General features: G+C 37.7%; 1 protein-coding gene and 1 long non-coding RNA gene across 5 annotated transcripts in view; one reads left to right on the top strand and one right to left on the bottom strand.

Moving 5' to 3' along the window:
* The window catches only part of LOC143691551 (uncharacterized), a 110,207-nt gene extending 103,600 nt beyond the window's left edge, over positions 1-6,607 (bottom strand). Inside the window, exons 1-2 of the long non-coding RNA XR_013179569.1 lie at positions 6,584-6,607; positions 61-182 (exon numbers count right to left, since the gene is read on the bottom strand). This is a non-coding gene — a long non-coding RNA (uncharacterized LOC143691551). The remainder of the gene's footprint in view (positions 1-60; positions 183-6,583) is intronic.
* The window catches only part of ART4 (ADP-ribosyltransferase 4 (inactive) (Dombrock blood group)), a 28,162-nt gene continuing 18,644 nt past the window's right edge, over positions 4,749-14,266 (top strand). For 3 of the 4 annotated variants that reach the window (XM_077170167.1, XM_077170166.1, XM_077170169.1), the window contains exons 1-2: positions 4,749-5,315; positions 7,380-8,088. In XM_077170167.1, the coding sequence (XP_077026282.1) occupies positions 5,130-5,315; positions 7,380-8,088 (895 nt within the window). In that variant the 5' untranslated portion in view covers positions 4,749-5,129. The remainder of the gene's footprint in view (positions 5,316-7,379; positions 8,089-14,266) is intronic. The other variant, XM_077170168.1, reaches the window with a different exon arrangement.

Raw genomic sequence — 14,266 nt, 5'->3', positions numbered from 1 at the left:
AAATGGCTAAGATTATGGCAACTTTATAAAATATTGTCTTGATGAAATTTTAAAAGTTACCTTTGCTTGCTTGCTTATTAGCTTTCTGTCATTTCCTCCTTTTCTTCTTTTTCTTGCTTTCTTCTTCCTTCCTTTTGCATTCACTTTCTTTGTGTTTATTCATTTTTTTATTTTCACTGTTCCTTGGGAAAAGTGGACAGATGGGTAAAGGTTTGTTAGAAATCTCAGCTCTCCCAATGTAATGGTCTTTCTGGGCTGGTAGGAAGTGCCAACTTACTGAAAGTTCGGAAGTTTTTATTCATTTGCAAGCGTTCATTCACTCTCTCACTCATTTAGCAAACACTTATTGAGTGCCAACTGTTGTTTGTGGGCACACACAGCAGAAATTGATCTGTCAGGAATGCTAAGGAGATTCACAGGGCGTGAAATATGTTGAAAACAAAGGTCTTTCCCAATCCTAAGATCCTATGCTAAAAAAACAAAAGGTAAGGATGGAAAAGGTTAAATAATGTGATGTGATGATCAGTGTATAACTAAGCAACCAGATATAAAAATGAAACAACTGATCCAAGAAATCTTGTTATAAAACTTATTTAAACAATGAGCACCAAGCGCCCTCTAACTGAGAACGGCAGCATATCACTTTTGTGATTTTCCTGCCAAAGTGAGTAACCTGATTCCAATTATCAGGAAAACAACAGACAAGCCCCAGTAGAAGAGACATTCTACCAAATAGCCAGTTGGTACTTTTCAAAAATGTCAGGATCAAGAAAGCAAAATAAACAGTGAGGAAATGTTCCAGCTTAAAGAAACTAAAGAGAAATGACAACTAAATGCAAATTGTGATCCTGGAAAATAGCTATACAGAACATTATTGGGAAATTTGAATATGTATCATGGATTAAATGACAGTATTGTCTAATGTTAATTTTCTTGATATTGTTAGTTTTACTGTGGTTGTGTAGGAGAATGCCCTTGTTTTCAGAAAATTGACACTGAATTATTTAGGAGTAAAGGAGCATGATGCCTGCAACATACCCTCAAGCGGTAAGTTCAAATGTTTATCTTAATAAAAACATTAAATATATGTAATAATTTGATGATATTGTGAACCATTGATTGCACAGTTTGGATGATTACATGGTGTGAGAATATATAATATATGTATCAAAAAATGAAAAAATAAATATATGTAATAATTTTTAAATGAATATATATATTATAATTAAGTGCACTTTGCTCAATTCTTTGTGAGCCTTGGGGGTAGAAGAAGAACCGACAAGTTAGAATGTACATACCTCCAAACCATTGTGCCTACCAAATTTTGGGATCTCTGTCAAACTGCTTACCTTTGAATAACAAGGGCTGCTGGCATTTAAACACCCCTGTCAAACCGACACAGATCTGAAGGAGCTGAACAAACCCAAAATAGGAACTAACAAGAGCCATCTGGCTGATAGCAAAAGAGAGTTTCTCCCTGGGTAAAGCCCTCTTGTGACCACTTCAACTCATGCTCTGATAATAGCTCTAGAAAACTGGTCTAGAATACTTGAAATTTATTCTAGAGAATAGATCTACAAAATCAGCAAAATTTCTTCTGAAATAGCTGCTTATAAAAAATAACTTTCAGGGCCGCGGTGGCTCAGCGGGCAAGAGTGCTTGCCTGCTATGCCGGAGGACCTCGGTTCGATTCCCGGCCCCAGCCCATGTAAAAAACAAACAAACAAACAAAATATAATAAAACAAGAAAATGTTTAAAGATGTTTCCCTTTGGGCGGGCCGCGGTGGCTCAGCGGGCAAAGTGCTTGCCTGCTATGCCGGAGGACCTCGGTTCGATTCCCAGCCCCAGCCCATGTAACAAACAAACAAAATACAATAAAACAAGAAAATGTTTAAAGATGTTTCCCTTTCTTCCTCCCTTCCTTCCTTCTCTCTGTCTTTCCTTCCCTTCCTCCCTCTTTAAAAAAATAACTTTCACTGTGTTGAACACACTATAAGTAGTTGATCTTCAAATATCTGAGCAAAGTGTTAAAAGAACCAGCATGTGTTGAGCTACTGTTAAGTGTCAAGGGCTTTTTAATAAACTTTTTAATAAACTGCAATAAACCCATGAACATTGGTCTCAAAAATTCATCCTCAACACAGTCATGAAAAGTCAGAGTTATTGTCTCCATGTTTAAATATGAAGAAACTGAGACTGGCCACAGGTATTACTTGTTCAAATCCACAAAGTTAGAAGTGACAGAGACAAGACTCCACCTCGGGTCTGCATGATTTCAAAAACCATGCTCCTCTTACCTCACAAATTGGCACAAATAAATTGCATTTTGAAGAACTAGATGTCATTAAGGAAATTATTACTGAATGCACCAAGCTTCGAATTAACCAAGGTTAAATGATCCCTTAAGAACTTTAATAACAGCCCTCAAGGCAAAAAATTTTTAATAGCTCAAACATTGTTTCCATTTTTATCCAAAATGTGCACACACACACACACACTTTGTCCCCCTTTAAATTTTAGACAAAATTTGAGTGGCATAAAAAGTAACAAGGGGCGGGCCACGGTCCAGCAAGCAGAGTTCTCACCATCCATGTGGGAGACCTGGGTTCCATACCGGATGCCTGCCTGCGCAAAAGAAAGTAACAAGGGTTCCTCCTGCCCTCTAGTGGTCATATTCTGAAAGTGGCGGTAATGTTGGGAAACAGCAAAACCTTTATAGATAATAACCATAAGATGGTACATATTCTCCTTTAGAGTTTTTGGAGACAGTGGAACACATAAGAAAATTCCTATGTGCTCATTAACAAGTTATTCAGCCTCACTAGGCCTTAGCAACTGCATCTATATTGTCAAGGTTATAATTACTTCTTCTCAGGGTTGTCTCCTGGGAGGAGAGAATATACAAAAGGGTCCTGAAACACAGTCCACTCTCAATGGAATGTAATCATTATTACTATCTCATTTGACTATGCAACCCTCTAAGATTGAGGAAAATAAGGCTCAGCACAGCTGACTGACTTTTCAACGTATCTCATCACCAAGTTGTAGAACTAGACCCAGAATCCAAGTTTTCAGACTGCAATTCTAGTTCTCTTTATGACACTTCAGTATCCCATATTAACAAGTCATGATGAAGAATCTTGAATATTTAAAATGTCTTAAAGGGACATTTTCATACACCTCTTGTGTTTACCATGAATAAGAACAAAGTAAGCAACCTGTTGACCAATGGCCACATCTCTAAGACACTATTTTTAAAATAGCAAGAAGATAAGCATACAAAGATTTATGTCCCCATATGTTCCCAAATAGTTACTTATAATAATACAAAGTTGAAAACAACCTAAATGTAAGATATTTATTACATAAACTTTGGTTCAAATAATAATGGTTTTTATATATTGATAGATTTCTGGGTGCCATATGAACATATCAATACATTCAATCCTCACAGTCCCCTTATGAGATAGACACAATTATCATTATCAGCATTTAACACATGAGGAAACCAAGGAATAGACAAGTTAAGTACCTCGCCCAAGGTCAATATTCAGGAAGTGGTCGAACCAGGAATTAAACTGAGATGGTCAGGTGGGCCATGGTGGCTCAGCAGGCAATAATGCTCGCTTGCCATGCCAGAGGACCCGGGTTCGATTCCCGGTGCCTGCCCATGAGAAAAAAAAAAAAAACTGAGATGGTCTTCCTCAAGGGTCCATATTTATTCACTAACCAATCTGTTTCTGAGATGGAATAGTCCATGGCTCCTTCCCATTGTGTGGTAGCACCTATGTGACAGACTACGGAGCAGCCAACGCAAAAAAATCTTATTCACAGTAAGTATTCAAGTATATGGAGACATGCTTACATGTTTTTAAAAAACAGCATGCAAAACAACATTCTATATTATTTAAGTTTACTCTAGTCTAAATTTAAATGGTGATTTTCTCCAGTGTTGGATTATAGGTGGTTTTGTTTCCTCCTTTACATTTTTCTAGATATTCTGAACTTCTGTCGGTGAGACAGAATCTCTATGTTCATAAGAAAAAAATACTAGACTTAAAAAACATTTCGTGGGCCATGGTGGCTCAGTGGCAGAGTTCTCATCTGCCATGGCAGACACCCGGGTTCGATTCCTGGTGCCTGCCCATGCAAAAAAAAAAAATTTGTTTTGAAAAAATATTTTGTGATACTGAAAAAAATACCACATCTTCCAAAAAGAGGGCTTAGTTTCCTATAACAGTTAAATAATGAATCAGATGGTGTAAATGGGAAGGATTTGCAAGTTAATCGATTATCCCTAGGACTGGGATCAAGGAAGGAAGTTCAGACTAGAAAAAGAAAATGCCTAAAAGAGAGTGAATAATAAAACACTGGTGCTGTATTAAATTAGCACAGGGGATACTATATTTCATTTATGTGTTATATGGTTGTTTTCTAATAGTCGTTAGGATCCCAGTGAACTGAAATAGTGAGTTAAAGGAGCCGATGTCTCAAGAAGAGAAAATGGAAAAGAGCTATGAACTCAGCGGGTATAATCTCTGGTTTGGGGTGTCCAAGGTGCTGGTGGAAAAGTGATAAAGCAGTAAAAAGTGGCCATAGTCCTCGAGGGTGTGCTGCTTCGTGACAGTTCACCCTGAACAGGGCTTATCAGCAGGACCAGAAGGTCTGACAAGCCCACCTGGAAGGGACATTGGACAGGCCTGTACATGCTTATCATATTATTTATGGTTGAAGCCTGGGGCTTAAGATAATGACACTTTTCCCGAAACACTGTACAGAATGTGCTTTTTCCTGCCCTTCAGGGAAAGTTGAACTGTCCCAGAAAGGTTGAACTGCTTAGCCGGATGCTTAAGAGCCTCAGGAATTTCCCTAACTTCAGACTATAGCAGAAGAAGCATTCTTTTTTTTTTGAAACAAACTTGGGTTCACTTTAGAAACCCTTATTTGGAGCACAAGTCTGACTGTTTCACAGATATCGCAACTTTGCAAATAATGTGGGGCTGATTTCTAACAGCGGAAAAGCTGTTGGCTCTCGAGAGTCCACTAAAGTGTGAACACAGATGTAAGCAAGGAAGGTTCCTGTTGAGTCTCATTCAAAGAAGACCCGAGAAGAAGAACTCATCTCAGAATGGGACTGCAAGGGCAAAGGAGAAGCTCTTTTAACACAAACAGATGCCGTCCAATGATCAACAGCTTCAGGAAGGTTCTTCTCCCGACTACTGCAGTTCCTGCGAAGAGAACCTGGCTCCGAGGAGGGCAGCTGCCACTCCTCCTTCTGCTCTGTGGCCTGCAGAGACCCGCGGCGAGCTCTGAGGTAGGGCACCGTCTCCTGGTGACACCCCTCTAAATGGCCCTAACCTTAGGCACTTAGGGTCCAATTTCACTTACACATTTTTAACAAATATCTCAGGGTGTTGAAAACAATAATAAAACTTGTGGAATTCTTTATAGTCTATAAATTTGGCTCTGTGGAAGTTAGTGGCATAGAGTTGATTCTTGATTTTCTGTAAAAATTAAGTAGAACACTACTTCCGTAGGACAAATACTGCAAAATGTGCCAAATATATTTGACTTAATCATACAGATCAACTCGTTACAAGTATTTTAATTTAAAGTTTTATATAATGAAAAATATGTGTGAAGAGATTACAGAGTATGTATTTGAGATCTGTGAATAAATTTACAGAGATTTTTTAGTTAATCATGACAAGATTCCACAGAACATGATATTATCGGTTTTGTTTTGACTTAAAATAGATTGTGCAGATCCTGCTATAAAAAGTCGGAACTAACAGCCACATTACTCTTTATGAACATTTAAACACTTATCCACGAGAGTATCAACTCTATAAGGGCAATAACTTAGCTTTCTTGTTCACCTCTATATCACTAGCACCTAAAACATAGGAAGTGTTCAATATTTATTAAATACATGATGGCAAAAATCTAGGCAATAATGATATTGTAATGACATGCCACTCTTGGTTTTTCCCGACTAAATATATTCACAGAGGAAAAAGAGGCTAGAAGCATACAAGGGAAAAAATAAAATCAGACTAAGCATAAAAAATTGTTCCAGATTACACAACTAGATGGCTATCATCATAAATAAACATAGTAAAAATACCAGTGGTCTGTTTTTTTTACTTTCTGTCCCAACATTCTAGAAATGGCTCTTGGAATTTTATGTCTTGGTATAGCCTTTAATGGGTACTGTTTATTTTAGAAGCGTAATTTCTTTGCCAAGAAAGAAATACATTAGAATTTGGATAATTAAAATTTGGCTTTTAATGATGCTTCTATTCATGTAACTAAGTTTAATATGCGCTACCTGTCAATAAGCAATATTCCATTAGAGAAGAATGTCTTTCCTATTCCTGGTTTCTAAGAGGAGGGACTTTTCTAAGCATACTCTTGACCACTTGCCAACCCTGTACTCACTCTGTTCCCATGAAGGTGAACAAGTGTGTTTGACTGTTCCAGAAAAATTACTGGGTATGCTGATTTTGGCTCTGCTCTTCTTCCACCTGGGAGGGAGCCTGACAGCATGAGTTCTGTATCCCTCCATGACACGAATCTTACCTGGGCCTGCCCCGGTCCAACACTGCCACCAACTGAATGGGCAAGTCAGCATGTTTCTTGGATATCCTTTTTTTTTTTTTTTTTTTTAACATGGGCAGGCACCAGAAATCAAACCCAGGTCTATGGCATGGCAGGCGAGAACTCTGCTGCTGAGCCACCATGGCCCACCCTGGATATACTCTTAATAAGCCCACTTGTGAGCCCCCAATTTGACCTCATTCGGTAGTAAAGGTGATATTTTGCCTTCTCATTTACTGTTTTTTCTCAACTTTTCCAGAACCTGGGCAGGGGAGAGGATTATTGTTTTGGTTTTTTTGTTGTTTGTCTCCCATGGGCCACATGGGAGAACCCAACACTGATTATTTAAGGCTTTCCTTAAATAAAACTGAAAGATTTAATATAAAGCCATTCATCAGAGAGATATTCTTTATAATAGCCATGAGAGAATGTGAATGGAGAGGAAAGAATATGCAACAGGAAGTATACTTAAACTATAAAGTTATTAATTTTTTTCTCCAAAGGACTCATTGATTTCAGTGATACTAAAAGGGTTACTTCCTCCCTGGGGAGATGAGTTTTTCTAAGGTTTTGGTAATATTTTTCAAATTGAATTCAGTTTCTACCGGAGATCACCAATGCAGGAAGGATGGGGACCGTGTAATGACTGAGTGAAATTTACTTCAACAATATTGGCCTTTAGAGAAGACTTGGCCTAATAGAGTTCAGCAGATCTGCTACCATGTTTGCCATCTGATAGTGAAAAAAAAATAAAATAAAGATTTTTCTTTTCTTAAAGGTTGGAATTAAAATCGACTTTGACTTGGCCCCAGCTTCCTTCGATGATCAGTATCAAGGCTGCAGTAAACAGGTCATGGAGGAGCTAAGCCAAGGGGATTATTTCACAAAAGAAATAGAAGCCCATGGGAATTACTTCAGGGCCTGGAAGAAAGCCTACATCACCTGGCTGAACCAAGCAAGCGCTCTCTCCAAGAACATGACTACTCCACAGGCTGTGGCCATCCTGGTTTATACGTTGGACAACAGTATGCGCTCTGACTTCACTAAAGCCATGGCCAGTGCTGGCAGGTCTCCACAGCAGTATAAGCATTCATTCCAGTTCAAATATCTACACTACTACCTGACCTCAGCTATCCAGCTGCTGAGGAAGGAGATCCTCATGAAGAATCACACTCCCTGCTATGAGGTGCACCACTGGGCAACAGGTGGCAACTCCGAAGCCTACGCAGGTGCCACCATTCGATTTGGCCAATTCCTTTCCACCTCCCTCCTTAGGGAAGAAATACCGAAGCTTGAGAACCAAACACTATTTACCATATTCACCTGTCTGGGTGTACCTGTGCAAGATTTTTCCCTCAAGAAGGAGGTCCTAGTTCCCCCCTATGAGTTGTTTGAAGTAGTAAATACAAGCTCCCACCCAAGAGGAAATTGGTTGCAATTGCGGTCAACTGGGAATCTAAGCACGTATAATTGCCAGCTCCTAAAAGGTATTCTTTTTTTTATTATTATTAATTTAAAAAAATTTTTTTTTTAATTAACTAACACAACATTTAGAAATCATTCCATTCTAAAAGGTACTCTTGATCTAAATCGACTCAACTCTTATCAAGGTCACAAGACACTACTCTTTTTAAAAGTTATTTTCTGAGTGGACTTGGGGCTAAAAACATGGGAATTGGTCCTTAGTAATGGTAGAAGTGGCAAATTAGAGGAGACCTGCCTTATTTATTGGTTTCCCCTCTCTTCCTCATCTATAGCTAGGAAAATGTGTTTCTCTAGTGGCACGTATTAATCGATGGGGAATTCTAGCCAGTGAGAGTAAACATCTACTGGAAAAGATGGAAAAATATATAGCATTTTTACTTTTTCATTTTTATCTTCTCCCTTATACTCATTTTGGAGGTTATGGTCTTATCATGGATATGATAAGCAAAGCTATAGGCAGTTTTATTCAATCATCTTACATTTATTAACTCTTTAATATGCTCCAAGAACTGAGTTAGGAAGCCCTGAAAATATAAACTGAATAAAGCAAAATCACTATTCTGGGAGGATTTTCAGTCTAAATAAGAAATGGAAATATGAACAAATAGGTACATTGAAAAGTAGTTAGTTCCACACCAGATATTTCAGCAATAGGTTTCAGAGATACTTCAGCAGTGAATTTCGGCTACTCAGAACAGGAAGCTACTCGTTCTCTCTGGGGAAAGTGAGGAAGGCATCACAATAGAGGGCTACATGGGACTTGAAGTGAAAATAGGGGTTCTCAGTGAGAAAAGAGAAGAAAGTCATTTCAAGCAGAGAACGGCATATGCTCGATCACAGGGATTTCAGCAACCTGGAATCATTTGAAATTCAGGGTTGCTGGAGTATAAGATGTGTAGTTGAATGGAGAGGATGAGAAAGTCAGTAGAGGGATAATCTGGGCTGGAGAGTTCTGACGGGTCCAGATTGCAAAGGGTCTTGAACTCCATGCTAAGTACTTTAAAACTTCATCCTGTAGCAATGAGAGGTCAGAAGTTTTGAAGGAGTGGAGCATCAGTTAGATCAATATTTTAGAAAGAACCCTGATAATATTGTCAAAAGCAAAATAAGGAGGAGAAATTAGAGATACCCCACTACCCACCAAAAAGTGTTTAAGTCTTTTCTTTCCTTTTTTTTTTTGGAAAAATCTGATATTCAGTCTTTAGACTTATGTATTCCCACCTATGGTCATTTCACAGAGCCGTAGTTTGATTCAGAAGGAAGGAGATGGTCCTTAGCCACATATACATTCATTCGCAAAATCCCCGAGCTAGGGAGGTAAATACCTTTGTCTTTCTCTCTCTCTTCCCAGATCCCAGACTCTCCAGGCTCTTGAAATATCCCTGAATCTTTCTCACTCCATCATCGCTGCTCTTTCTATTTCAGGCTCTCAGCCTCTCTTCACATTTCAGGGCTTGTGCAGCAGAGGCCCTCACACAGGTGTCCACACTGCGGTCTAGTGCCTGCTCACCTGGCCCACCGGCAAGCACAGAGCCCGGGAGGGGCCATTCCTCGGGATTCGCTCAGCTCTTCTCCCAAGGAGGAAGGAAGAGGAGGGAAACGACCTCCTGGGCAGAACTGCTCTAAGTCTGATCACCTTTGAGAGGGCTTTGATGAGGAAGGGGTCCCCGCACAGGCCTCAGCACAGGAAGAATTCTGCACAATGATTGGGAGGCTTTTTCTTGATACCTTGAGCTAATCTTTTTTTTTTTTAACTTTTATTTTTGGAGAATTCTTAGGGGCCTTTTAAATTATACTTTTGCATCTGAGTGACTGGATTCCAGGTAGGAAGGTACTGTTTTACAATCATTTAAACCAATTAGCTTACAAAATGACAGTGGTACAAGAGAGTTGTCACTTCAGAAATTAAAGAACTTGTAGGAAATTTGAGGGCTAACAATCCAAACCTATACTACTTAAAAGATATGTGTATATATATATATGTGTGTGTGTGTGTGTGTGTATATATGCATATATACGTATGTACTCACACACACATATATATATATACAAACAGTAAAGATGCAGCCATGTTTATTTATATCACAGTCCTGAGAGATGAGTATTGGTAGTGGGTGAAAAACTATAGTGGAATATGAAGAAAGTGAGATTTTGATAATAAATTTAAAAACTGATAAGTTTCAGGATTCTTTAGAAATATACCTGACAGGGATACTGTTCCTTCATTCTCATGATTTGGGGACAGATAAGTTTTGCACTAGGTTAACGAGCTCAGTAAAATATATTAAATGAAAAATCATACAATATTTATGGCAAAGAGTGGGAAACTGAGGGAGGGAAGTCAATGAAACTAGTGTCCATGTTCTGCTAACCCATAAGTGTCAAAGAAAAATATTTCAGGATTTTTCTCCCAAATAATGATAAAGAAGAAAATTTTACTTTATTTTCCTGTGGCAAAATTTCCCCAAACAGTCTTAGCTCTTATTGTGAGCACAGACTAATATTTAGCTGGGGTCAACCATGCGTATCACTAGATTCTGGAAATACATTAGCCTTGGTTAGATATTGAAGTCACAAATCACACAATAAGCTTGTCTTGCTCAGTAAGCTGCCAACAATGGGAAAGGTGAGGCAGGGTGTTTTCTTTAGCTGGGGGTGGGGGGCAGGCGGTAAGACCAGTGCACTCTCCCCAAACCTGATTTTCAAGATAGCTGCTATTGCCAAGCAGAAACCTGGCCTGTACTGCTAACCTCAGCGTAGGAAATTCACAGACAGCATTTTGGAGCACGGATCTTTAACTCATGAAGCTGGAATCCTCTCAGGAAATTGTTTCTCGATTTTTAAATTTTTATTCACTAGAGGAAGTTAGTCTATGTCCCAAAAAGTCCCTACGAGCTGGAGATTTATACAGCTTCTCATGTTCCCTGTTAATCTGACAGAAGTAATACTTTTTGAAAGACAACAGGAAAACCTTTAAAATTGGCACCCAGGACATTATAATTCCCCCAGTGAAAAGACAGTAGATTAAAGAGAACGACTTTCCCATCCTTCAAATTATTTCAAAATCCACTCTAACTTGTAGCTGCAGTTTTTAAGTTCAAAGGGTTCTCAGAAATCTGTGACCTTTAGAGAGTGGAGATGTCAAATTGGTGGCATAAATACATTGAGGGGAGCAGATTTGCAAAAGAAAACCTCTCATTCTTTCCTCCCCACCTCTTCCCCAAGACCTATACTGATTACCATAGAAGCAGATGTTTTCATGCCCTTCAAAAGACTTGAAACATATTTACAGAATGCTCATTCGTTCTTTGCCCTCAAATGTTGCTTCTTTGAGCAGTAATCTGTGCCAAAAATCTGTAGACGCAAAATACATGCTCTGTTCTGTATCACTGGATTCTCAACGAAGAGAGATTTGTTCAAATGTTTCACATAATCAAAATTCTTCAGCATATTTCTAGAAAAATATAGTCAATTGTTTATAGTAAGCTCAGTTTTACAAACAAACTTTGACAGTTACTAACAGTGAGAACATGGGTGAGTGGCTTAATTTCTCTATGCCTCAGTTCTTAAAATGTAAACTGGGAATAATTAAAAAGCAAAATCAAAAATACCTACCTAATAAGATTCCAGTGAGTATAAATGAATTGATGCATGTAAAAGTTGTTAGCGCAACATCTGACACGTCAGTAAGTACTCAGAACCTTTTAACTACTATTATTAGTTCCATTGTTATTCATTTTATTAACTTCCTGTTTCCTACTCTCATTTACCCTGAGCTTTGAGTGTATATGCCTTATCTAAAATGAGTTTTCACTATTTGTGGCACTACATTGACTGTGTGTGCTTATCTTAGAAAAATGGACAAAAAAATGAATAATCTGGGAGATCCGTGACATGGTGGAAAGAGAATGGACTTTGAACCAGAGAAATTTGGGGGCATGTATTAGTAGCTATGTGGCCTTGTATAAATGACTTAACTTTTGGGCCTATTTCTTCTCTTATAAAATGGGAATAATACTTGCCTAGTGGGAATGTTGTGCTAACACTTGATATCTACCTTCTGAAACACAATGGGAAAACTCTGGGTAAGACTTTGTACATGAAAGCAGAATAATAGTTTAATGGTACAAATGAGTGCTTCACTGATGACAGTAAGAATGGAAGCAAAGGAAGAAACAGAAGGAGTGGTGCTTACTTTTTAATGCCAACTTTTTTCTAGGTAATATTCTAAAAAATTAGAATAAATTACTCTGCATTTTTGACAGGAGAGAATTTGGCTCCAAACACTGGATTAACTAGATATATTGCTTGTCTGCTTATTTAAGATTAGATATTTCCTTCTGAACAGTCTCATAAAATTTTCAGATTCAAACTTCAGAAAATAAAAGTTATGATAATTGTGTGTTTCTCTCCAGATTCTAGCCTAAGGCAACAATGACCAAAATTAGTTTATAATACATAAAGAAAAATATTATGTGTGTATCAATTTAGTTTTCAAAATGCTGTCACATACATTATCTGTTCAACTCCTACAACCAAACTGTTAGTTGGGTACAACAGTAAACTGATGTAAATACTAAGATTCAGAGAGGGTAAGTGGCTTTTGTACAGTTATTCATACAGCTTATGAATGGTAAAAGTAGGACCTTTCCCATGTTTTCTGACAAGAAGTCCAGGACAATTTGCTGTATGGATTGATTTCAGGAGAGTTATTGATCCATTCAAAAATATCACTGGCAATTTATCCTTAATTTCAGCTTGTGTGACTATATTATAACTCAGTTCACAGACACATAAATACACACACACATAAACAAGACAGTAGTTATCCTTTTTATGTGCAGTGTAATTCTAGTGCTTTCTATTTTAATCTGGTTCATTACATTATTGAACCTACTAAACTGATATCATAACCCATTAATGGGTCATAACCTCCAATTTGAAAAATATTGTAACAGGATAAAAAGGAAGAAAAGCTTTGAATAAATAGTCTAGGAGAAAAGTAAAGACAAGTATAAAAGTAAAAATAATATGTTTTCCTCAAATGAAAGATTTCATAAATTGCAATTAATTCACAGATGTTCACAGTTATTCTCCTAAATAAAGATATTATCCAGGTTAAAAAAAAATGTGAGGTAGAAATGGTAATAACCATAAGAAAAATAGAGAAAGGAGAGTTAGGAAAGAAAAATCATTTTAATCTAAGAGAACAAAATTTGAAATAACCTATTTTTAACATCCTCACTATTTTGAAGAGGGCCTAAGAGTTGGTTTTGAAAGATGTATATGAGTATAAATAATGTCTATGTTTGAAACTGTCATTTGAGCATCATCATCATAACAGCTATCATTCATTCATTCAATAAATACTTACTGAGCACCTTCTATGTGCTAGACACTATTCTATGTATAGGGAATAAAATAGATTGAAATCCCTTCCCTTGTGGATTTATATTCGAGTGAGATGAAGCAGGCAATAAACAAAATAAATTAGTTATGTAGTAGTTAGTAGGTGCTAAACGCTACAGAGCAAAAAGAAAGCACAGCAGGGGATAAAGGAATGCTGGGGGGGTTATAATATTAAATTGAATTAAAAATATTTAATTCATCATGGTGTCATTTGATCAAAGGTCAAAAGGAGATGAGCAATCTAGCCATATGAATATCTGAGGAAAGAGCATTCCAGAAAGAAGGAACAGGAAGTGTAAAGGCCTGAAGTGAGGAGTAACAGCAAACAGACCAGTATATGGGAATGAATGAGGGAAAAATAATAGAAAATGAAGACAGAGAGATAATTCAAGTTAGGTCAAGTAGGGTCCTGAATGCCGTTGTAAGGACTTTAGCTTTTCATCTTAGTCAGACAGAACACCCCTGGAAAATTTGGGGCACAGAACATAGAGGATTTCACTTCTATTTTGTTAGAATTGCTCCAACAGCTTGGCTGAGAATAAACTACAGTAACGCAAGATTATAAGCAGGGAAAACAGTTAGGAGGCTATTTCAATAATTCAGATGACAATGAGGGTGATAGCTGTGGAGGTGGTGAGACAGGCAGATTCCGGATACACTGTGAAGGTCAGAGCTGATAGGACTTCTTAATCTATTCAATATGAAGAGAGAAAAAAAAGAGGGGTGAAGGATGTCTCCACTGTTTTGGAGGTGAGCTACTGAAAAGATGGA

This window comes from Tamandua tetradactyla, chromosome 7 (assembly GCF_023851605.1).
Source record: "Tamandua tetradactyla isolate mTamTet1 chromosome 7, mTamTet1.pri, whole genome shotgun sequence".
Lineage (NCBI taxonomy): Eukaryota > Metazoa > Chordata > Mammalia > Pilosa > Myrmecophagidae > Tamandua > Tamandua tetradactyla.
This window is presented reverse-complemented; position numbering and strand designations above follow the sequence as displayed.